Here is a 24,824-nt window from a genome sequence, read left to right on the forward strand (position 1 = left end):
AGAGTCCCTGTCTTCAGGAGATTGAGAGATCTGAAAGTTTTGGTGTTTATTGGACCTGCAAGAAGAGGAGTTTGTCTCAGCTTCATGTTTGGAGTCCTTTGGTGCTGAAGGAACTCCAGGTGTCCCCAGAGATGGTTCCATGTCCACTCTGGAGCTCTCAGAGTTGCTGTGAAAAGGCTCAGGGAGGGAAAACAAACCAAGCCTTGCACTCAAAGCAATGCCTTTATTTCAGCTCCTTTCCCACCAGCTGTGGGAAGGACTTGGCCTGGCAAGGACTTTTCCTGTCTCCTTCATACAAATAATTCAGGATGAGAAACTGAGGGGAAGGGAAAGGAGGGAGAGGACAAAATGATGAGCTTTGCTGCATTTACCTTCCCACAGCTGTATCCATAATTTTGTAGGGAAAAAAGGAACCAAATCCCCCAAAATAGCAAATATCACTGACCTTTTTTTTTTTTTTTTTTTTGGCAGAAAAGGCCCCTTTACTTGAGAGTTTTCTTCTCCCCTTTCCAGAAATAGGATGGGAATTCCCAGCTGTGGAATTCCAGCTTGGCAAATTCCAAATGTCCCGTTATTTTAAAAAGGAAAACACCCATTCCCAGCCATACTGAGGAGTGTTGGTGTAAGCACAGAGCAAAGCTGGAGCCCGTGGCTCTGACTGTGCCTCTGGAAAAGCTTTGCTGGATGGAGATGTTGCTCTTTAATCCTGGAATTAAATTTCCCAGAGTGAAATGTTGTGTGAAACGGAACAAAACTCTCCTTGAGGGTTCATGGGCTGTGCCAAATGCTGCTCAGAACCCCGGGGGTTCCTGCCAGCCTGAGGGTGGGCTCTGAGGAGCAACGCTGCAAAAACACCCTCATATTCCTGCAGGAATAATGACCTGCCTTAATTAGCACCTGGGGAACCGGGATAATTAACATTTCTACTCTAAAGCAGAGCAAAGGAGTTAAAATTTTGTTACCAGCTCTGGAAACCCTTCAGGGCTGTTGCTGGGGGTCTCCATGGGGTCACAGAGAGGGAGTTTGGAGCACCTTGGAACAGTCACCTCCATCCTCACTGGGATAGACAGACAGCCCTTAGAGATCCAAAATCCTTCTTGGACAATGAAAGATTCCCAACAACAGGAATAATGACATTCCCTGACTAACACCCAGGTGACTGGTCCTCAAGTATAAGTAAAATTTCTACTCTAAAGCAGAACAAAGAATAACTCCTTTATATATATTTTCATATAGGCTTGGGAAACCCTTCAGGGATGTTCCTGGGGGTCTACATGGGGTCACAGAGCTGGAGTTTGGAGCACCTTGGAACAGTCACCTCCATCCTCACTGGGATGGACACACAACCCTTAGAGATCCAAAATCCTTCCTGGACAATGGGAGATTCCCAAACAACAGGAATAATGACATTTCTTACCTACCACCCAGGTGACTGGTTCTTAAGTATAACTAAAATTTCTTCTCTAAAGCAAAGCAAAGGAGTTAATATTTTCATACAGGCTTGGGAGACCCTTCAGGGCTGTTGCTGGGGGTCTACACGGGGTCACAGAGCTGGAGTTTGGAGCACCTTGGAACAGTCAACTCCATCCTCTCTGGGATGGACAAACAACCCTTACAGATCCAAATGACATTCCCTGACTAACTCCCAGGTGACTGGTCCTTAGATATAAATAAAATTTCCTCTCTAAAGCAGAACAGAGAATAACTCCTTTATAGATAGTTTGGTATCAGCTTGGCAAACCCTTCAGGGATGTTGCTGGAGGTCTCCATGGGGTCACAGAGCTGGAGTTTGGGCAGTTTGGAGCACCTTGGAACGGTCACCTCCATCCTCCCTGGGATGGACACACAACCCTCAGAGATCCAAAATCCTTCTTGGACAATGAAAGATTCCCAAACAACAGGAATAATGACATTTCTTACCTACCACCCAGGTTACTGGTTCTTAAGTATAACTAAAATTTCTTCTCTAAAGCAGAACAAAGAATAACTCCTTTATATATATATATTCATACAGGCTTGGGAAACCCTTCAGGGATGTTGCTGGGGGTCTACACAGGGTCACAGAGCTGGAGTTTGGAGCACCTTGGAATGGTCACCTCCATCCTCTCTGGGATAGACAGACAACCCTCAGAGATCCAAAATCCTTCCTGGACAATGAAAGATTCCCAACAACAGGAATCATAACATTCCCTGACTAACACCCAGGTGACTGGTCCTCAAGTATAACTAAAATTTCTTCTCTAAAGCAGAGCAAAGGAGTTAATATTTTGGTATAGGCTTGGGAAGCCCTTCAAGGATGTTGCTGGGGGTCTACATGGGGTTACAGAGATGGAGTTTGGCCAGTTTGGAGCACCTTGGAATGGTCACCTCCATCCTCACTGGGATGGACAGACAGCCCTCAGAGATCCAAAATCCTTCCTGGACAATGGGAGATTCCCAAACAACAGGAATAATGACATTTCTTACCTACCACCCAGGTGACTGGTCCTTAGATATGAGTAGAATTTCTTCTCTAAAGCAGAGCAAAGGAGTTAATATTTTCATACAGGCTTGGGAAGCCCTTCAAGGATGTTGCTGGGGGTCTACATGGGGTCACAGAGCTGGAGTTTGGAGCACCTTGGAACAGTCAACTCCATCCTCTCTGGGATGGACAAACAACCCTTAGAGATCCAAATGACATTCCCTGACTAACTCCCAGGTGACTGGTCCTTAGATATAAATAAAATTTCCTCTCTAAAGCAGAACAGAGAATAACTCCTTTATAGATAGTTTGGTATCAGCTTGGCAAACCCTTCAGGGCTGTTGCTGGGGGTCTAAATAGGGTTACAGAGATGGAGTTTGGAGCACCTTGGAATGGTCACCTCCATCCTCCCTGGGATAGACAGACAGCCCTTAGAGATCCAAAATCCTTCTTGGACAATGAAAGATTCCCAACAACAGGAATAATGACATTCCCTGACTAACACCCAGGTGACTGGTCCTCAAGTATAAGTAAAATTTCTACTCTAAAGCAGAACAAAGAATAACTCCTTTATATATATTTTCATACAGGCTTGGGAAACCCTTTAGGGATGTTCCTGGGGGTCTACATGGGGTCACAGAGCTGGAGTTTGGAGCACCTTGGAACAGTCAACTCCATCCTCTCTGGGATGGACAGACAGCCCTCAGAGATCAAAAATCCTTCCTGGACAATGAAAGATTCCCAACAACAGGAATAATGACACTTCTTACCTACCACCCAGGTGACTGGTTCTTAAGTATAACTAAAATTTCTTCTCTAAAGCAGAGCAAAGGAGTTAATATTTTCATACAGGCTTGGCAAACCCTTCAGGGCTGTTGCTGGGGGTCTACACAGGGTCACAGAGCTGGAGTTTGGAGCACCTTGGAACAGTCAACTCCATCCTCTCTGGGATGGACAGACAGCCCTCAGAGATCAAAAATCCTTCCTGGACAATGAAAGATTCCCAAACAACAGGAATAATGACATTCCCTGTCTAACACCCAGGTGACTGGTCCTCAAGTATAACTAAAATTTCTTCTCTAAAGCAGAGCAAAGGAGTTAATATTTTGGTATAGGCTTGGGAAGCCCTTCAAGGATGTTGCTGGGGGTCTACATGGGGTTACAGAGATGGAGTTTGGCCAGTTTGAAGCACCTTGGAACGGTCACCTCCATCCTCACTGGGATGAACAGACAACTCTTACAGATCTATAACCCTTCCCAGTGGAACTCGATGTGCATTTCTAAGAGGGAAGACACTACTGGATGATCTACCAAAGCCTCAAGCCTGGAGCTGGTGGGTGGCTACTCCAGGGCGGGTTTGACCAGGTGGCCATTAAAGATGATGTAAACATCAGACTCCTCACTGTAAATGGCATTTTCCCTCTCCCTCTTGAACATCCTCACCCAGACCTCGTCCCCCTCCTGCAGGTCCAGCATGAGGCTCTGGCTCTGCATGATGCTGCGCTCGCTGGGCTGGGCGTACAGGATGGCCACGTCCTCCTCGTTCCTCATCAGGTGCACGTAGGTCTCCTTGAAGTTCCAGGTGTGCACGTTGAGGCTGAAGTAGTAGACCCCTGGCACGTAGCAGAAGAACCTCCCCGAGAACATGTTGAAGTGCTGGTAGAGGTTCACGAACTCGGTGTCGAAGGTGACGTGCTGGAAGTAGTCGGAGCTGTGGAGGGGTTTCCTCCTGCCCACCGAGAAGGCGGCAAAGAGCTGCTTGCAGGAGTGCCCTTGGGGGCCAGGCTGCCCCTTCTGCCCCTTCCGCCCGTTCAGGCCCCGTTGGCCCCTTTCTCCAGCCTTCCCAACTGCTCCAGGAGGGCCCTTCTCTCCCATCTCGCCCTTCTCACCTGTGAGCAGGAAGGAAAACCTGGTGAGACACAAGCACGTGAAGCCGGAGCTGCAGGAACGTCCTGGTGGACACAGAGAAGCTGCTGGAGCACTCACTGCCTTCCTGCACAGAGAGCTGGACATCACTGGCCAGGCACCAGCACCTTCCCAGTTCTCAGGAGGACAAAGCCAGGTGGAAGCTGGTCTTGGTTCACAAACCAGGACCACGGTGTGGGTGTGACCAAAGCTGTGGATTGTCCACCCTCTGTGCCATTTCCCAGGAACTGTTCCCAAGGGCCCATTGGCAGCAGCTGCCCAGGGCACAGCTGAGCCCTCAGGCTGGGAGCTGGCTGGGAAAGAAGCCTGGCAGAGGAGCTGGGAGAACTGCCCTGCAGGGAGTCCTTGGCACCTCCACACCCACCTGAGGGCTCAGCTCTGCCCATGGGCCAGCAACGAGTCCAAACTCCCCCCTGACTGCCAGAGTCAGATCCCCCAGTGTGGAACTCCCTGCCCTGGGGGAGGCACTGGGGGCTCCCACCCAAACCTGAGGGGATGGAATCTTGGGGGTTTGGGGACTTCTGGGACCACTCATTGGATCCAGAGGAGGAGCAGAACCTGGACAGGAGGAGCCCCCCACTCTGCCCAGACTGTGCCATCATCTGCACCAACAGGTTTGTCCCTTCCTTTTCCTTTGGACTCGGAGGCACCACGTGGGGCTCAGCACAGGGGCCACCAAACCCCCCTGTGTTTGTGCCCCAGGGGGTGGGTTACACTGCTGGGCTTGGGGGTTAAACCCAATTTCTCTTTGTGCCATTGCATTTATTGTAATGTTGTTATTAAATTATAACTCTGACTTATAATCTCTTTCATGTTGGGTCCATTTCTCTTCCTGCTTTTACCTTTAACCCATCACAAAGCTCCACCAAGCTTGTGGTGCTGATGTTCCACATCCAACAGTGGAACTCCATGGCCTGACCATGAGCCCACCCCTTGGGGCAGAGGTGGGGGCAACAGGAGCTTTTGGTTGTGCTGAGATCTGGTTTGGCCCTGGGAGAGATGGTTGGGATTCTCTGCTCCAAGGATTCCTGGGACATCTCCTGCATCTTACACTTAATTCTGATTTTTCTCCTTTGCTGAGACAAAAAGTGCACCTGGAGAAAGGGAGTGACTTTCCCAGTTTTTAAGCCATTTGGTGATAACTTTTGCATCCTGTTGTTAGTGGGGACTTAGAACCAACTTCCAGGATTTGGGATTTGATGGATAAGATGATGCAACTCTTCAGTCACTGCTTTTGGGTGAGTCCTGGGTGTGATGGGACAGAGGAACTCCAAGGCTGCCACGGGGCAGCCCTACCCACCTTTGAGGATGGTGATGTCTATGGTGGGCTGCACTCTGGGCACCGAGTAGGGGGTGCTGCTCATCCTGGCGTGCCGGGAGGACACGATGGGCACGGGCTGCTCGCCGGGGCCGCAGCAGCGCACGCAGGACAGGGACGGGCGCCGGGGCAGACCCTTCTCCAGCTCCGCATCGCCAGAGGCCACCAAGAGCAGAAGGAGCACCACCCTCATCTTCAGCAGGGCCACCTGGAGCAGCAAAGGAACAGCGATTATTAACACAGCCATGCCAATCAGGGCCATCTGTCAGGGTCACCTCCAGGTGCTTTTCCTGGGATTAATTATTAACAGAACTTGGAGTGGCCCTGGAGACTCTGGGCGGGGATGGAGCTCCACAAACCATGGGAGGCTCCAGGTGTGGGGATGGAGCTACACAAACCATGGGAGACTCTGGATGGGGATGGAGCCCCATATCCCCTGGGAGGCTCCAGGTGGGGATGGAGCTCCACATCTCCTGGGAGGCTCCGGGCAGGGATGGAGCTCCACACCCCATGGGAAACTCTGGGTGGGGATGGAGCTCCCCAAACCATGGGAGGCTCCAGGTGTGGGGATGGAGCTCCACACCCCATGGGAGGCTCCGGGTGGGGATGGAGCTCCACACCCCCTGGGAAACTCTGGGTGGGGTTGGAGCTCCACACCCCATGGGAGGCTCCAGGTGTGGGGATGGAGCTCCACACCCCATGGGAGACTCCGGGCAGGGATGGAGCTCCACACCCCATGGGAGACCCCGGGCGGGGATGGAGCTCCCCAAACCATGGGAGGCTCCAGGTGTGGGGATGGAGCTCCACAAACCGTGGGAGGCTCCAGGTGGTGATGGAGCTCCACATCTCCTGGGAGGCTCCGGGCAGGGATGGAGCTCCACACCCCATGGGAAACTCTGGGTGGGGTTGGAGCTCCACACCCCATGGGAGGCTCCAGGTGTGGGGATGGAGCTCCACAAACTATGGGAGGCTCCAGGTGGGGATGGAGCTCCACACCCCATGGGAGACTCCGGGCAGGGATGGAGCTCCACACCCCATGGGAGACTCCAGGCAGGGATGGAGCTCCACAAACCATGGGAGACTCTGGGTGGGGATGGAGCTCCACAAACCATGGGAGGCTCCAGGTGTGGGGATGGAGCTACACAAACCATGGGAGACTCTGGATGGGGATGGAGCCCCATATCCCCTGGGAGGCTCCAGGCAGGGATGGAGCTCCACAAACCATGGGAGGCTCCAGGTGTGGGGATAGAGCTCCACACCCCATGGGAGGCTCCAGGTGGGGTTGGAGCTCCACATCCCCCGGGGAAGGGACAACCCCGGGCTCTCATTCCCTGAAATAGCTGCCAAGAGACATCAGGTAAACAAAAGAGTGGGAAAAACCCCTCCAGGGCAAACAAAACTGCCGGGATCAGGAGCTCCAGCTCAGCTCGAGGTGCACTCGCTGCTCGGCTGCTCCTGGAACAGCCCCCACAAAGGTTCAACCCAAAGTGTTTCCTCTTGGTTGGTTTGTTCCATCAACATCCTGAAAGAGTCAAAATTAAAGGCAGAACATGCAACTTTATTTAAATACTGAGCCTAACCCTGATTATTTTTTTGAGGGAAAGCAGAACTAAAAGAAACAAAGAGCGTTTCTCTCCTTGGAATTCTCTCAGCCTGTGGCTGTGACCTCTTCCCAGTAACCTCTTCCCAGGATGGCTCATGGTTTTGGCCATGCCCATGTGTTGTTCCAGCAGAATTTCTACGTGGACTTTCCATTTTTGTTCTCCAACGTGTGGAATGCAAAGCCAAATAGCTCCAAAAACCCCAAACCAAAGTGGGATTTGCTCTGCACAACCACTGGGGTTTGGGATCCTCTGGTACCTTCTCAGCTGCTGCCGGTGAGCTCTGAAGGCCCTGAGTGAAACCCGGGGAGAAGATGTTGGAGATGGTGCAATGATGGGAATTTTTGTGGCTCCCCATCCCTGGGGAGGGATTGGAGCTGAGGATGGGCAGCTGCCTCCTCCCTCCATGGGTAATTAGTGTCATTCCACTGATTGCAGTGGTGCTTCATTCAAGATAAAGTGGGTTTGGGTCGATGCCTTCATGGACCTTCTCCAAAGTCCAATTAGTGAGATGGACTCGCGTTGACCTCAGGCTGGGAACGGCATTTCCAGCTCCTCTTCCACCAGCTTTAACTCCTGGAAAAGGGTGGAAGGAGCTGTCTGGATGTCCTGGATTTCAGAAATGGCTCCATGAACACACAGTCCCAACTGCAGAGGGAGGGAAGGAGGGAGGGAAGGAAGGAGGGAGGGAGGGAAGGAGGGAGGGAGGGAAAGAGGAAGGGAGGGAAAGAGGAAGGGAGGGAAAGAAGGAGGGAGGGAAGAAGGAAAGGAGGATGGGAGGGAAGGAAGGAAGAAGGGAGGGAGGAAGAGAGGGAAGGAAGAAGGGAGGGAAGAAAGGAAGGAGGGAAGGAGGAAAGGAGGAAGGGAGGGAGGAAGAGAGGGAAGGGAGGGAGGAAGAGAGGGAAGGAGGAAAGGAGGGAGGGAGGGAGGGAGGGAGGGAGGGAGGGAGGAAGGAAGGAAGGAAGGAAGGAAGGAAGGAAGGAAGGAAGGAAGGAAGGAAGGAAGGAAGGAAGGAAGGAAGGAAGGAAGGAAGGAAGGAAGGAAGGAAGGAAGGAAGGAAGGAAGGAAGGAAGGAAGGAAGGAAGGAAGGAAGGAAGGAAGGAAGGAAGGAAGGAAGGAAGGAAGGAAGGAAGGAAGGAAGGAAGGAAGGAAGGAAGGAAGGAAGGAAGGAAGGAAGGAAAAGAGGAAGGGAAGGGAGGGAAGGAAGGGAGGGAAGGAAGGAGGAAGGGAGGGAAAGAGAAAGGGATGGAAGAAAGGAAGGAGGAAAGGAGCAAAGGAGAAAGGTTTGGGCTTTGCCAGCCTCAAGGATTCCGGGTTCACTCAGGGCTGATCCCTCCTCTTTGGGATAAAGTCTCTTCAGCCCCTGCCAGGAGTGTGGGCAAACAACCATTAGGGCTCCTCCACCAAGGAGACAGAACATTCATTATTCATAAGAGGAGAAGGGAAAGGAGCCATAAATATGAAGAAATCACTTTCCATTTTTACAGGCTGTTATTTTCCCCAAGATAAACGACTTTTTCTATTTCTAGAAATATTTAAAGGAGGAAAAAAAAAGCAGTCTGGGTGTAAAACCAGAGTTCAGGTTGGGCACATTTCACACTACAGGAATTCAAGCCCCCACTGAAGGATTTGTGGCCACTTACACCATTCAGGAAGAGCAATTACTGAAGATATTGGCCAGAAATTGCATTTTGGGGGGGAAAAAATGAAGCAACAATTCAGTCAGTTCAGGACAAGCTGGAGGTGGCACCTCCACACCACAATTTCCTTCAAAATCCAATGGAATTCTTGCACTGTGGGGGCAGAAACAAGGACTTGGCTGCAAGATTTTGTGCTCAGGTGGAAACTTCGTGGTGTAGTTGAGCAAACAGAGTTTGGGGGTTACAATCTGCTCAGAACACACGAGGGAAGTGAAATAGGGAAGAGGTGGAGGGGAAGGAGAGGACTGAAAGGGAAAAAAGGTGAATCCTGGAATGGGTCGGGTTGGAAGGGACCTTAAAGCCCACCCAGTGCCACCCCCAGGGGCACCTCCCATAGCCCAGGTTGCTCCAAGCCCTGTCCAGCCTGACCTTGGATATTCCCAGGGATAAATTCAGCAGGATGAGGTTGTGTTTGGAAGCAGAGCTCAAGGGAAGGGAAAAACCACAGAGCAGAGGAAGGACAGAACAGGAAAGCAAACAAAGATGGTAAGAATTTCCTTGTAACCAGATCGTGTCAGGCTGGAGGGAAGGATGGTCTGAGCCAAACTGCAGAGAAGAAAATATAACCCCTTGTGGTGAGGTCAAATCAGGCACCTTAAAAGGTACAGAAAGTTTGAAGTTCTGAATTTAAGTTCTGTGAGGCAAAGCAAGAAGTTGGTTTTAACTCTTTGGTTTTTCACTTTTGTGACCTCATTTTGTCAAGTACAGTGAGGGTGGATTTGACTTCAGAGCTTTTCCTCCCTCCAAAGGCAGCAAACAACAAACAGCTTTGTGTGCTCTGGTCAAAACTCTCTCCAAGGTTTGGCTGCCCCATCCCTGGAGGTGCCCAAGGCCAGGTTGGAGCACCCTGGGACAGTGGGAGGTGCCCCTGCCCATGGCAAGGGTGGCACTGGGTGGGCTTTGAGGTCCCTCCCAACCCATCCTAAGTGAAAATCCAGTCCTTGGGCACCACATTCAAACAATGCCCACCCAGTTCACCCAAAAATTCAGACTAGAAGATTCAATTGTGTATTTTTGCTCTGCACTGATGCTGAAAGTACCAGATTTAAATCAAATCCATAATTTTTCCTTACAGATTTTTAACCTGCTCTGAATTCCCTCCTTCCCAAGAGCTGTTTTGCCAGTGGCATGTGGCATTCCCAGGGTCTGGCAGCCCCCAGAGCCCCATTCCCAGCAGGCAGGGCTGGAGGGACCCCACAGAGCTTTGCTGAAGGAGGGCAGAAATCATCAGTTCTGCTTCAGGGAGTGAACTGATGGGATTCTCTCTTCTCCTGTGCAAGTCCTGATTTAAATGCCTTCCCTTCAGCTGCAGAGAACACCTTGATTGATTCTGGGCATCGTGGCTGAGTTTAATCTCAGAGCTCAAGGCAGAGTTTATGTCTGAGCCTCGTTTGCTCGTGCAAAGCTTTCCATCCTCTCGTGTTCCTGAAGAATTTCCGTGCTCCCATCGAAGGCGACACGTTTGGGCAAGAGAGGGGAGAAGAAGCCACAGAAGGATCTGCACAACCCCCTTAGTTTGCTTTGCAGCCCAGAAAATGGAGCAGGGAGGCCAAGCCACTCAGCCTGGGGGTGCAGCCCAAGGGTTTGCCCTGTGGTGGCAACGTGGAATTTGCAGCTTGGAGCCCAACCTTGCCTGGTCCTTTGCCCTTTGAGCAGCCCCCGTGGGACATGCAGGTCTTGGGGCTGCTCAGCCCAGCCCATCCCACCCCATCCCAGGGTCTCCAGGGAGCAGGGCAAGGCTGTCCTTACCTTGCAGGGAAGCTGGGAGGGTATAAATCCCACTGGTAACTGTGCTGAGCTGCAAAACTCCCGAGTTCACGAGGCAGGAGCTGCTCTTGGATCCATCCCTTTGAATTATTTGCCTTCCTGTTATTCCTGAGGTTTCTCTGGGCAAAGCAACCCCCGACTATCTTTGCTTGAACTTCCCAGACAACACCAGCACTGCCCTTTTTAATTAGTGACAAATCTTGGCTCAAAACCCACGAGGACTGTTCAGACTGAAAACTTCCTTGAGCTGCAGAGATGGAAAACACTTGGATGTGTCACCCTTCCAGAGATGGAAAATATTCCAGCTCTGCTTTTCTGTCTTCTCTCAAGCCCCGACCTCCTCACTGCTCCCCAAGAGCAGGAAAAGAGGCATCCTCAGCCCCAGGAGTGTCTGGACAAGTCACTTCCTCTGGAAAATGATTTGTTTGGGATTTTTAAGAAGTTTCTTCCCCACGAGGGTCTAAAATCTCCTTCCTGAGGAGGAGCCCAAAGTGCTGGAGGAGTCGGTGCTTTCTCCAGGAGGAAGTTCAGGGTTTTCTCTGCCCTCAGCACCAATGTGGGGTCCTGGAGCTGCTTCCCTGGAGCTGAACATCAGGAGCCTGGAAGGGATGGAGGAGTCCCAGGCAGGGAGGTTTGGATCCCAAAAAGGAAAGTGCTTTCCAAGTTTCCTTCGTGGTTTGCAGATGAGCGAAGGCAACGCCCTCGGCCGTGGTTTGTCCGGCACTGGGATGGGGCAGGGAGGGACTGGGAGAGCTGGTGTGAGCCCAGGGAGAGGGGCAGGACGGGGGGCAGAGCCAGGGGCAGGAGGGGAGGCAGAGCCGGGGGCAGGATGGGGGCAAAGGGGCAGGACTGGGGGCAGAGCCGGGGGCAGGATGGGGGCAAAGGGGCAGGACTGGGGGCAGAGCCGGGGACAGGACTGGGGGCAAAGGGGCAGGATGGGGGCAAAGGGGCAGGACTGGGGGCAGAGCCGGGGGCAGGACTGGGGGCAGAGCCGGGGGCAGGACTGGGGGCAGAGCCAGGGGCAGGATGGGGGCAGAGCCAGGGGCAGGATGGGGGCAAAGGGGCTGGACTGGGGGCAGAGCCGGGGGCAGGATGGGGGCAAAGGGGCTGGACTGGGGGCAGAGCCGGGGGCAGGATGGGGGGCAAAGCCATGGAGAAATCCAGGAGTTTCAGCTGCAAATGGTATTTGGAATGGCTCTTGCCAGGGAGTTTGTAGCTCCATTTCTAATGGTCTGGTTGGGGTTTATTTTGTGGTGCTTTTTCAGCCTGTGCCTGTTTCCAGTGGGGAGGAATTGCCTGAATTCCTTTATTTCCAGAGAGGAGGAATGGCCTCAATTCCTTTATTACCAGAGGGGAGGAATTGCCTGAATTCCTTTATTTCCAGTGGGCAGAATTGCCTGAATTCCTTTATTTCCAGAGGGGAGGAATTGCCTGAATTCCTTTATTTCCAGTGGGCAGAATTACCTGAATTCCTTTATTTCCAGAGGGGAGGAATTGCCTCAAAGAAACCACAAAAAAAAACCCCCCCAAACTCAGTGGAACATCATCCAATTCCATGGGTTAGAGAGAAACTGGAAGTAAAATAACCCAAAGGTGGCAATTAATGAAACACTAAAAGGATCTTCCTGCTAAATGGTTTTTAATTTTCTGTTGGAAAGTGCAAACCAGGGTGGCCTTTGCTCTTGTCATTTCTCTGCTGGAATGGGGTTATTTTTATCCCAGAGTTCATTCCAGCTGCCTGGCACAGGGAAAGGCTGAAATTCCCTCCAATTCCTCTGCTGGAAGTGCCCTGGTCTTTCTCTCTGTGCAAGGGCTTTGGCAGATCCCAATAATTCCAATTGCCTGGAAGGGCCTGGTTTGGCTCCACAACAATTCCAGAGTTCCAGCTCCTGCTGCAAACCTGGAGGTGGCACTTGGGGACAGGCTTTGGTGGGGCTTGGGAATCTTTTCCAGCCTTAAGGATTCTGTGGTTGTGTGAAACCTTCTCCTGGGGCAGCAGAAACTTCCAGGGCTGATCCTGCTGAATCCTTTGGGTTTCAGCCTTGAGGGAACACCAGCAGAAGGGTCAGGGGTTGGAGGGAGAAGCCTCCAAGCAGCCACTGAAGACCTGAGCCAGGGAGAAGTGGGAATTCCGAGGGATTTGGGGCAGTGCCTTCCCTCTGGGTGCCTTGTTTGGTGCAATGGAGGGCGGAGTGTCACCCTCTGATGGCTTGAAGAGGCTTCCTTGGATCTGGGTGGCCTTTGCTGCCAACAGGTCATGCTGTAAATGAGAGGAAATCAGGAAAGGGTTCCCTGTGGCTGCAAAACTTGGGAACCAGGAGAGCCCTGAGCCCCAAATCTCATCCCTGTGGTTGGCCAGTTTTTCCTTCCTGTTCCTCTTTGCTGTGTCAGGGCAAAGCCTCTTCTCTGCCTTTGGCTGATCAAGTCTAAAGTAATTACAATAATCTGAAAAATTGTGTCTGTCTTCCTGGGAATTAAATGTTGAAACTCCCAAACAAATGGGCCTGGCTGGTCTCTGGTGAAGGTTTTGTGCTCCCAAATGTCACAGGGAGTTAAATGGCCCCTGCAAATAATCTCATTGCTGGTGACTTCCCTTTTCATCCCATTTTCCCTCCACATCCATTATCCCAGTAATTGGATCAGGGGGTTGGGTCAGGGGACAGCTGGGACAACAACTGTCACCTCTGCTGGGCAACAAGGTTGGGGAGGGCACTCGGGGGGGGGGGCTGAGTTTCTCCTGGGGGTCCCACATCATCCCTGGATTCTTGGGAGGTGCTTCCCATCCTCTCCCTGCCCTTGGAATGGGGTTGGAACAAGATGAACCCAACAGAGAAGATGCTCAGGCAGAGCAGTGCAGGGTCCTGGAAGGGTTTGGGTGGGAAGGACCTTCAAGCCCATCCAGTGCCACCCCAGCCATGGGCAGGGACACCTCCCACTTATTGCTGGAACAAAATGCTCTCCTGGGGGGGCTGAGATGGGAATGTTTAATAATTAATAAATAATAATGAATCAATTAAGCAGCCAGAGTGATCCATGAGGGAGGGATTGCAGGACACAGGGAAAGGAGTCAGGATGGTGCACTCTGGATGTTCCCACAGGGCTTCATTTCCACCTGGAAAATTATCAAGTATTAATTTCTTAAGGAAGGGATGGGAGAGGCAAAAAGGGGTCACATGGTTGGGAAAAACTGGGATTGTTCAGTCAGGAAAAAAAAAAAGATTTTGGGGTGTCTTAATTGTGGCCTTCCAGGAGCTGAAGGAGATGACAAAGGGAATGGTTCCCACTGGCACAGGGCAGGGTTAGATGGGATTTTAGGTGGGATATTGGGAAGGAATTCCTGGCTGGGAGGGTGGGCAGGCCCTGGCATAGGTGCCCAGAGAAGCTGTGGCTGCCCCAGCCCTGGGAATGTCCAAGGCCAGGTTGGACAGGGCTTGGAGCACCCTGGGCTGGTGGGAGGTGTCCCTGCCCATGGCAGGGGTGGCACTGGGTGGGCTTTGAGGTCCCTTCCAACCCAAACCATTCTGTGATTCTGTGGCTCAGAAAACATCCTCCCATTTCACTGCCCCTTCCAGAATAACAGGAAATCCAGAGGGATCCAATTCCCTCTCCTTGATTTCACCCTGGAGAAGAGAAGGCTCCAGGGACACCTTGGAGCCCCTTTGAGTGCCTAAAGAGGCTCCAAAAGAAGCAGAGAAAGATTTTGGACAAGACTCTGGAGGAACAGGCCAAGGGGAATGGCTTCCCACTGACACTGGGATATTGGGAAGGAATTGCTGGCTGGGAGGGTGGGCAGGCCCTGGCACAGGTGCCCAGAGAAGCTGTGGCTGCCCCAGCCCTGGGAGTGTCCCAGGCCAGGCTGGACAGGGCTTGGAGCACCCTGGGCTGGTGGGAGGTGTCCCTGCCCATGGCAGGGGGTGACACAAGATGACCTTTAAAGGTGCCACCCAACCCAAGCCAGTCTATGCCTATAAAACAGCCCTGGTGGGTTTTCTTAGGAGGAAATTCCCCCCATGGCTGGTCCAGAGCAGAGCTTGGCTGGGAAATCCCACTCTTGCCCCCACCAGTCATGGGAGGGTTGGCACCATCATCCCAGGACTCTCCTGCAGATGCTTGGGCTGGATCTGCCCTGGTTTAGGCAGAGTTATCCCCTGGGAGGAACCAGCAGCACCTCGAGCCTCTGGGCCCTTCTTTGGGCAGGTTCCTACTTGGGGCAAAAAGTGCCAGTTTTCAGCCTCCAAAGCCAGACTTAAACATTCCTATAGATCCAGAAAACATTCCTATAAATCCAGAAAACATTCCTATCAATCCAGAAATCTGAGGCCACTTTACAGGCTCCAAAGCCAGACTTAAACATTCCTATAGATCCAGAAAACATTCCTATAAATCCAGAAATCTGAGGCCAATTTGCAGTCTCCAAAGCCAGACTTAAACACTCCTATAAATCCAGAAATGTGAGGCTGCAGCCTCCAAAGCCAGACTTAAACACTCCTATAAATCCAGAAATGTGAGGCTGCAGCCTCCAAAGCCAGACTTAAACATTCCTATAAATCCAGAAAACATTCCTGTAAATCCAGAATCTGAGGCTGCAGCCTCCAAAGCCAGACTTAAACATTCCTATAAATCCAGAAATCTGAGGCCAATTTGCAGCCTCCAAAGCCAGACTTAAACACTCCTATAAATCCAGAAAACATTCCTATAAATCCAGAAAACATTCCTATCAATCCAGAAATCTGAGGCCACTTTACAGGCTCCAAAGCCAGACTTAAACATTCCTATAAATCCAGAAAACATTCCTATCAATCCAGAAATCTGAGGCCACTTTACAGGCTCCAAAGCCAGACTTAAACATTCCTATAAATCCAGAAAACATTCCTATAAATCCAGAAATCTGAGGCCAATTTTCAGTCCAAAGCCCGACTTAAACCTTCCTATAAATCCAGAAATCTGAGGCTGCAGCCTCCAAAGCCAGACTTAAACATTCCTATAAATCCAGAAAACATTCCTAGAAATCCAGAAAACATTCCTATAAATCCAGAAATCTGAGGCCAGTTTGCAGCCTCCAAAGCCAGACTTAAACATTCCTATAAATCCAGAAAACATTCCTAGAAATCCAGGAATCTCAGGAAAGGTTGCTGTGAAGTTCCTCTTTGCCCCTGGGAAGGGGCAGATGTTTTCTCAAAGGGGCTCTTTGAGTTCTTAATTGCCTTCTAATTACGTTTTATTCCTCACTAATGAGGCTGGGCACCGCTTTTCATATCGTGAGAAGGACGGTCCCGACAGCACCACTAGAGGCCACCCTTGTAACTCAGGAAAACACTTCGGAGGGAAATTCTGCTCTTCACTCCAGCATTTATTATAATTTTTTTAATTAATCTTTCGGTAGGTGCAGACCCTGGAGCCCTGAAAGCGGATTTTATTCCCCCCAGGGTTGGGGGTCCCAACCCCGTTTCCCCCCAGGGTTGGGGGTCCCAACCCCGTTTCCCCCCAATGTTGGGGGTCCCAGCCCCATTTCCCCCCCCAGGGTTGGGGGTCCCAGCCCTATTTCCCCCCCAGGGCTGGGATCTCAACCCCATTTCCCCCCAGGACTGGGGATCTCAACCCCATTTCCCCCCAGGGTTGGGGGTCTCAACCCCATTTCCCCCCAGGACTGGGGATCTCAACCCCATTTCCCCCCAGGGCTGGGATCTCAACCCCATTTCCCCCCAGGGTTGGGGGTCTCAACCCCATTTCACCCCCAGGGTTGGGGGTCCCAACCCCGTTTCCCCCCCAGGGTTGGGGTCTCAGCCCCATTTCCCCCCAAGTGTTGGGGGTCTCAGCCCCATTTACCCCCCCAGGGTTGGGGGTCCTGGTCCCATTTCCCTCCCAGCGTTGGGGTCTCAGCCCCATTTCCCCCTCAGGGTTGGGATCTCAGCCCCATTTCTCCCCCAGGGCTGGGGGTCTCAACCCCATTTCCCCCCAGGACTGGGGATCTCAACCCCATTTACCCCCATGGTTGGGGGTCTCAGCCCCATTTACCCCCAGCGTTGGGGTCTCAGCCCCATTTCCCCCCAGGGTTCGGGGTCCCAGCCCTATTCCCCCCCAGGGTTGGGGGATCTCAACCCCATTTCCCCCCAGGACTGGGGATCTCAACCCCATTTACCCCCATGGTTGGGGGTCTCAACCCCATTTCCCCCCAGGGTTGGGGGTCTCAATCCCATTTCCCCCCAGGGTTCGGGGGGGTCTCAGCCCCATTTCCCCCCAGGGTTGGGGGTCTCAGCCCCATTTCCCCCCAGGGCTGGGATCTCAACCCCATTTCCCCGCAGCGTTGGGGGGCTCAGCCCCATCTCCCCCCCAGGGTTGGGATCTCAACCCCATTCCCCCCCAGGGCTGGGGGTCCCAGCCCCATTTCCCCCCCAGGGTTGGGGGGTCCAAACTCCATTTCCCCCCAGGGTGGGGGTCTCAACCCCATTTCCCCCCAGCGTTGGGGGGCTCAGCCCCATCTCCCCCCCAGGGTTGGGATCTCAACCCCATTTCCCCCCAGGGTTGGGATCTCAACCCCATTTCCCCCCAGCGTTGGGGGGCTCAGCCCCATCTCCCCCCCAGGGTTGGGATCTCAACCCCATTTCCCCGCAGGGTTGGGGGGTCCCAAACTCCATTTCCCCCCAGGGTGGGGGTCTCTCTGTGTTACACCCAGTTGCAGTTCCAGCACCACTTCAGGAGGTTCTGACTCTCCTTTCCCCATTAATTCCTCTCCTGTGGCTCCACAGGACTCCTGGTGTCACGCCCAGGTGAGTGACGGGTGAGTCTCTTCCCAGGCAGCCTCTCATGACACCTGTTCCCATCCTGGCTGAACTGGCAGCTGGAAATTCCTCCATCCTGTGGATACCACCTGGAGTTTTACCTCCCGAGCCTTGTCCATGCAGGGAAAAACCAGCCTGGTCTCTGAGGAAGGAGCTGGAACCCTCCGATGGTTTTTTGGGATATGCCACTAGAGGGGAATAAAGATCCGTAATATTTGCCACGAGCACCAAAAAACCTTCTGGAATCTGGAGGGCTGGGAAGGAGCTCCGTGCCAGCGGTGTTTGTCCTCATCCCCGAGCAGAACCCGCTCAATCAACGGTATTAATTGCAATTAGCACAAGCAAAGAGCGAACCCAAGGCCCTGTGAGTTGTGCTGATCACTGACACCTCCCCCAGGGGATCACTGAAGGAAACAGGGTGGCCTGGGGGGATCTTTTCCCTGGTCACACCATCTCCAAAGTGAGAGACCCCCAGAGAGACCCCCAGAAACCACCAGAGACCACCAGAGACCCCCAGAGACCCCCAGAGACCACCAGAGGCCCCCAGAGAGAACCTCCGAGACCCCCAGAGAGACCCCCAGAATCCCCAGAGACCACCAGAGACCCCCCAGAGACCCCCAGAGAGACACCCCAGAGAGACCCCCAGAGACCCCCCAGAGACCCCACCAGAGAGACCCCCAGAGATCCTCAGAGAGACACTCCAGAGAGACCCCCTGAGACCCCCAGAGAGACCCCCAGAGACCCCCACGAGACCCTCCAGAGACCTTCAGAGATCCCCAGAAAACCCCCCAGAGAGACCCCCCAGAGAGACCCCCCAGAGAGACCCCCAGAGAGACCCCCAGAGATCCCCAGAGAGACACCCCAGAGAAACCCCCAGAGACCTCCCCCAAGGCCCTCCAGAGACCCCCAGAGACCCCCCAGAGAGACCCCCCGAGACCCCCAAAGACCCCCAGAGAGATTTCTCAAGACCTCCAGAGTGACTCCCAAAGACCCCCAGAGAGACCCCCAGAGAGACGCCCAGAGATCCCCAAAGACCTCTCCGAGACCCCCAGAGATCCCCAGAGAGACACACCAGAGAAACCCCCAGAGACCTCCCCCAAGGCCCTCCAGAGACCCCCAGAGACCCCCCAGAGAGACCCCCCGAGACCCCCAGAGATCCCCAGAGACCTCCCCAAGACCCCGTGATCTGAAAGGGAAGAACGTGTGGGAAACAGCAGGAAATTCATCCCAAACCAGTCCCACTTGGCGTTGAAAGCTTCCTAAAGGAAGGAATCATCTCTCTGCTGTTTGTCTAGCAATAATAAAGGTTGATAACGTGATTAATATGTTACTCATTAAGAGGCATCACTCGTTTGGAACAAAGCGGAGGCGGCAAAGCTGACGCTGGTTAATTGTGATGCCTCAGAGGGAAGGGGCAGGAAGGAAAAGTGGGGAGCAGCTTGTCAGTCTCTCCATGAAATGAGCTCCCAGATGGAAAGGAGAGGGTCAGAAAATTACTGGTGTAATTAGTTTGGAGGAAAACTGTAAATTAGCTGGGAAAATGAGGTTGGAAAGATTCGATGCATTGGGAGGGGTTGGGATATGGAGAGTCTGGAATTTGGCAGGGATTGGATTGGTGGGATGGAGACATTTTGGAGGTGGAGAGGGGATGACTGGCAGTGATTTGTCCTGAGGCACATTTGAAGGTGGGTGGGTGGCAGAGCAGCACATCCCATCCCTCCCCATCCCATCCCATCCCATCCCATCCCATCCCACTCAATCCCCATCCCATCCCATCCCATCCCATCCCATCCCATCCCATCCCATCCCATCCCATCCCATCCCATCCCATCCCATCCCACCCCATCCCATCCCATCCCATCCCATCCCACCCCACCCCATCCCATCCCATCCCACCCCATCCCATCCCATCCCATCCCATCCCATCCCATCCCACCCCATGGAATGGACTCAGTGCTCGAGGCCTTTGGGGACCTCCAATGTGGAGGAAAACTCAGGAGAATTCTTCTCCTCCAAGTCCTGCAGCAGGACCTGAACAGTGTCCTTCCTCCAGGTGCTTCCCAACCCTCTATCCCAGCTGCCACCAGAGCTCTTCCCTCATTTTCCCTTCCAGCAAACTGTCCAGGAGGGAGGACACTGGGTGTCCCTGCTGGATCAGCACCAAAGGGAAGTGCATGTGCCTGTCTGGACAGAGAAGTTTTGGCAAACCCCAGAGGGCTCCTCACTGAAGATCCAGCTGATTCCTTGACCAAAATACAAGTTTGTTTTGTGTCCTGTGACAGGGGAAATCCTTGTGCTGGTGGCACAGGAGCAGCGCTGGAAGTCAAGGGAGAAGCTGAAAGGAGGAGCAGGTCCAACCTCCTGGACTCATTTCCATGGATGGCACAAGAGAAACCCGAAGCTTCGATGTGATAAAGCAGCAGGAGACCATCATCTGGGGTCATGAGCTCCCCAAGTGGCTCCAGGAAGTGGCAGCCTCGTGTCCAGGTGGGAATTAGGCCTGTGCCCAAATCCTTCCAGGGGCACTCCTGGACCAGGGGAGGTTGGGACCATCTCAGGCCAATATCAGGTGCCGTCTCTAAACTGAACAGTCACACCCCAAAGGTCTTCTCCATTTATTCAGAGAGAGGATCCACCTCTGCTCCAAAACCAGAGGGATTTGTTCTTCCCAAAGCATTTAAGAGGCTTAAACTAAATTTCCAGAGCTGGAAAATAACCCAGGTGAGGGTGGTGATGTTTCCATCTCTGCTGCAAACACCTCTCCAGCTTCTGACAGAAACACAGCCCCGTGATCCTGATCAGCTTTGCTGAGCCCAAATCCCCTCTCTGAGTTTTGTGGCACAGTTATCCAAGAGAAACAAGCCCAAGGAGCCACCAGAAGTGCCATTTGTTCCTTCCAGTGCTGGAAGGATCCAAAAGGGGCATCACCCAGAGGGTGGGCACTCAGGTCTCTTCCCCAGCAGAGCTGGCCATGGTTGGTTGGTTGGCACACCGTGAGTCACCAGCGAGTTGTCTTTCCCCAGGGGGCTGAAACAAATAGCTGGGAATGAAACCTCAGCCTGACTCAGCCAAGAGTTAAATGTTTCTCTTCCCTCAGAGCAATGGGAAAAGTTGGAGCAGGGCTCCATTCGGGGCGAAGTCAAACTCCCAAACTTTCAGTTAAATTAGGCCCAGTGGAGGCGTAAAAGCATCCTTGGGGACCTCAGAGCTCGGCAGGAAATTATGCCACAGCTCCACCAACTCGTGCTCATTAGCAGTGTCGCTCACTCATGTCACCTCCACAATTATTTTAGGACCTGTCACCAGGAACAGTCTCCCACCAGCAAATGTTTCCAGCTCGCTCTAATGGGGAGGCTGAAGTTCGAAGCTGAAGTTGCCTCTGCGGCTCCTCCTTCTCCCACCCCTGAGGAGCAGAAGGGAGTCAGAGCTCCTGCAGGGAGGGGGTGTGGGGCTCTGCAGCTTCCCAGGCTCCAGGAAAGGGCTGGAATTCGGGCACGTGGCATGGATGGGCAGTGTCGGGCTCTGGGAAGGGAAGGTGGGACTGTGGTGCAAAAAATTCCATCCTACGAGGAGAGGCTGAGGGAGCTGGGGGTGTTTAACCTGGAGAAAAGAGGCTCAGGGGAGACCTTATCCCTCTCTACAACTCCCTGAAGGGATGTGGTACCCACGTGGGGGTTGGTCTCTTCTCTCAGGCAACCAACAGCAGCACAAGAGGGCACAGCTTGAGCTCTGCCAAGGCAGGTTTAGGTTGGATATCAGGAAGAAATTCTTTGCAGAGAGAGTGCTCAGGGATTGGAATGGGCTGCCCAGAGAGGAGGTGGATTCCCCATCCCTGGAGGTTTTTCAGCTGAGCTTGGCCGTGGCACTGAGTGCCATGATCTGGTAAAGGGACTGGAGTTGGACCAAGGGTTGGACTTGATGATCTCAGAGGTCTTTTCCATCCCAATCCATTCTGTGATTCTGTGGATGTGGCACTGAGTGAGAATCCACCACGTCTTGATCCAACCCCACTGTGATCACCAGCCCAGGGCACTCCGTGATCACAGTGGGGTTGGATCAAGGGTTGGATTGATGATCTCAGAGGTCTCTTCCAACCCAGCTGATTCTGGGATTCTGTGATCCCTTCAGGACAGCTTTCTGTCCTGTTTTCCCTGGTTGTTGGATGCACAAGCCACTGAAGCACCTTCAGAGGGCACTAATTGGGCTCCTCTGCAGTGCTGAGCTGCAGATGTGAGTGTGGATGTCTCCAGAACTCTGCCTGTGACAGGCCTTGCTTGGCCACCCCCTGCCTGAAGGGAAGTTCTGGCCAGGTGGGGGTTGGTCTCTTCTCCCAGGCACTCAGCAATAGGACAAGGGGGCACGATGGGCTCAAGCTCTGCCAGGGGAAATTGAAGTTGGAGAGCAGAAAGAAATTCTTTGCAGAGGGAGTGCTCAGGGATTGGAATGGGCTGCCCAGAGAGGGGGTGGATTCCCCATCCCTGGAGGTTTTTCAGCTGAGCTTGGCCGTGGCACTGAGTGCCATGATCTGGTAAAGGGACTGGAGTTGGACCAAGGGTTGGACTTGATGATCTGGGAGGGCTTTTCCAACCCAATCCATTCTGTGATTCTGTGGATGTGGCACTGAGTGAGAATCCACCACGTCTTGATCCAACCCCACTGTGAGAATCCACCATGTCTTGATCCAACCCTACTGTGATCACCAGCCCAGGGCACAGAGTGCCCTGGGCTGGTGATCACAGTGGGGTTGGATCAAGGATTGGACTTGCTGATCTCGGAGGTCTCTTCCAACCCAACTGATTCTGATTCTGTGATTCTTGAAAACATTTCTGAGGATAAGGAACCAAACTGATGACCCCAACTTGCCACCCCCAGCACAGACATCCCACCCCCTCCTCCCCAACCCCCCTGTCCTGAGAGGCAACAGGTGAAAAGCAAAGTCATGGAGAATTTTTTTTTCCCCCCTCCCGTCTCCCTTTCCTTCCCCCCCTCCCTCTCCCATCTCACCCTCCCTTTTATAGCACAACACATGGCAGGCTTCATGTAACAAAAAGAATTTCCAGTGTCAGGCGAATCATTTTTCCATCTGCAGAGGGCTGGGGGGTGGTTTTTTTTCTGCCCATTCTGCCCTTTTTTCACGGAAGTGGCATCTGTGCCGTGCCGGTGTAACCGATCCCTGCCCGGCTCCCGGCCCGGAGCCGCTGCCCATTCCTGGCTCTCCAGCTGTTGTTGTGCACGGGGCAGGAGCAGGAGCAGGAGCAGGAGCAGGAGCTGCCTCACTGACAGCTGCAGAAAGTTGTTTTTCCCTCCTCTGCAGTTGTCTGCCCCTTCCCAGAGCACCCTGAGGGGGTTTTCTAGTAACAGGCAGAGGTTGGAAACGGTGAAGGGAATGCACAAGTGGCTCCTTGGCGTGAGGCAAGTCTTATTTTCCCTGCTGGCTGTTTGCAGAGTAGAACATCCCCAGCAGAACCTGATTGGGTGGGAAATGCTCAGGACCCCCAGAAGGTCAGAGCTGCTCTGGGGTGGAATAATTCAACATCAAGGGGGTGGGAAGTGAGAACTGGGGGAAGAAGGTCCTCCTGGTGCAGTGGGTGAAATGTTTCTGTCAAAAGTAGCTCTGAGCAGCAGGAATTCAGGAACTGGCATTGCTTCCCTGGAAAATCAGGAGAGATGGATTTCAGACAGTAACTGTGGGGGCCATGGGGGTGATTAGAGAGCTCTGGGACAGGCTGGGAGAGCTGGGGGGGTTCACCTGGAGAAGAGAAGGATCCAGGAAGACCTGAGAGCACCTTCCAGTGCCTAAAGGGGATCCAGGAGAGCTGGAGACAAACCTTTTAGCAGAGCCTGTTGCAATAGGACAAGGGGTGATGGTTTTCAACAAAAAGAGAGACAGTTTAGATTAGATATAAGGCAGGATTTTTTACAATGAGAGTGCCAAGGCCCTGGCACAGATTCCCAGAGCAGCTGTGGCTGCCCCATCCCTGGATGTGTTCAGGGCCAGGTTGGACAGGGCTTGGAGCACCCCGGGACAGTGGGAGGTGTCCCTGCCCATGGCAGGGGTGGCACTGGGTGGGCTTTGAGGTCCCTTCCAATCCAAACCATCATTCTATGATTTCTCCTGCCAATGATGAACCACCCAATGGGTGGCAACCCTGACAGTCCCATGCCATGCCAGCTGTGACCCACACACCTTCTGTTCCCCAGTCCCCATCCCCTCTGGTGTGCAGGGTCTGGAAGGGTTTCACATCTCTGAGAAATCTCAGGACAATGACCTCAGGCTGTGCCAAGGGAGGGTCAGGTTGGGCATCAGGAGGAATGTCTGCTTGGAAAGGTGGTGAGGCATTGGAAAGGCCCAGGGAGGTTTGGAGTGCCCAGCCCTGGAGGTGCCCAAGGCAGGACTGGCCATGGCACTCAGAGCTCTGGGATGGAGGACAAGGTGGGCATCGGGCACAGGGTGGGCTCCATGGGCTGGGAGGGCTTTGCCAAGGTGGGCATCGGGCACAGGGTGGGCTCCATGGGCTGGGAGGGATTTTCCAAGTTGGGCATCGGGCACAGGGTGGGCTCCATGGGCTGGGAGGGCTTTTCCAAGGTGGGCATTGGGCACAGGGTGGGCTCCATGGGCTGGGAGGGCTTTGCCAAGGTGGGCATCAGGCACAGGGTGGGCTTCAGGGGTTGGGAGGGCTTTGCCAGCCTCACTGACTCTGGGATTCCGGGACTCTGAATGCCCGGGATGACTGGCACAGGTAGGGCCTCCTCACCTGCCTCACTGAAGGGAAGCAGAGGCTTCGTGAGCTCTGGAGCATCCCATGTGTGGTATTAAAGACACGTTAAAGAAGACAAATCCTGAGGGCAGAGCTGAGCCCCTCCTGCACAGTGTGAGGGCCCAGCAGCCGGGTCTGGCAGCCTCCTGCTCACCCCCCACACCTCATTCTCCATCTGGCTGGGGGCTGCCACCCCCCAGGGACCCCCAGCAGGTCCCTCAGGATCCCAGCCCAGAAGCAGCACCCCCAGCCCCTGCAGTGCCAGCACAGCACCAGTTACACAACCCCAGCCCTCCCCTCGGGGAGGGGCTGATTCCCTGTTAAATGCCTTGTGGAGGTGGAAGTGCTCTTTGCATTGCTGCCCTGCCCACGCTCCTCCTGGGAGCGCCCACACACCTGGCAATCAAAGCAGCCCCCTGCCTGTGCCACCATTCCCCCTCCCTTTGGCACCCAGTGTGCCAGGGAAGGGCAATCAAAGCATCCACCCTGCCTGTGCCACCATTTCCCTTCCCTT

General features: G+C 53.4%; 1 protein-coding gene across 1 annotated transcript; it reads right to left on the bottom strand.

The window, feature by feature from the left end:
• Window positions 1-3,694: 3,694 nt before the first annotated feature.
• C1QTNF8 (C1q and TNF related 8) lies at window positions 3,695-5,898 on the bottom strand. Its single transcript, XM_071571166.1, has 2 exons — window positions 5,688-5,898; window positions 3,695-4,350 (listed from the first exon to the last, which is right to left on the bottom strand). Exons 1-2 carry the CDS (start codon window positions 5,896-5,898, stop codon window positions 3,803-3,805), a joined length of 759 nt encoding a protein of 252 aa, XP_071427267.1. The 3' UTR covers window positions 3,695-3,802.
• Between the last annotated feature and the right edge of the window lie 18,926 nt (window positions 5,899-24,824).

Source organism: Pithys albifrons, chromosome 16, assembly GCF_047495875.1.
Source record: "Pithys albifrons albifrons isolate INPA30051 chromosome 16, PitAlb_v1, whole genome shotgun sequence".
Classification (NCBI taxonomy): domain Eukaryota; kingdom Metazoa; phylum Chordata; class Aves; order Passeriformes; family Thamnophilidae; genus Pithys; species Pithys albifrons.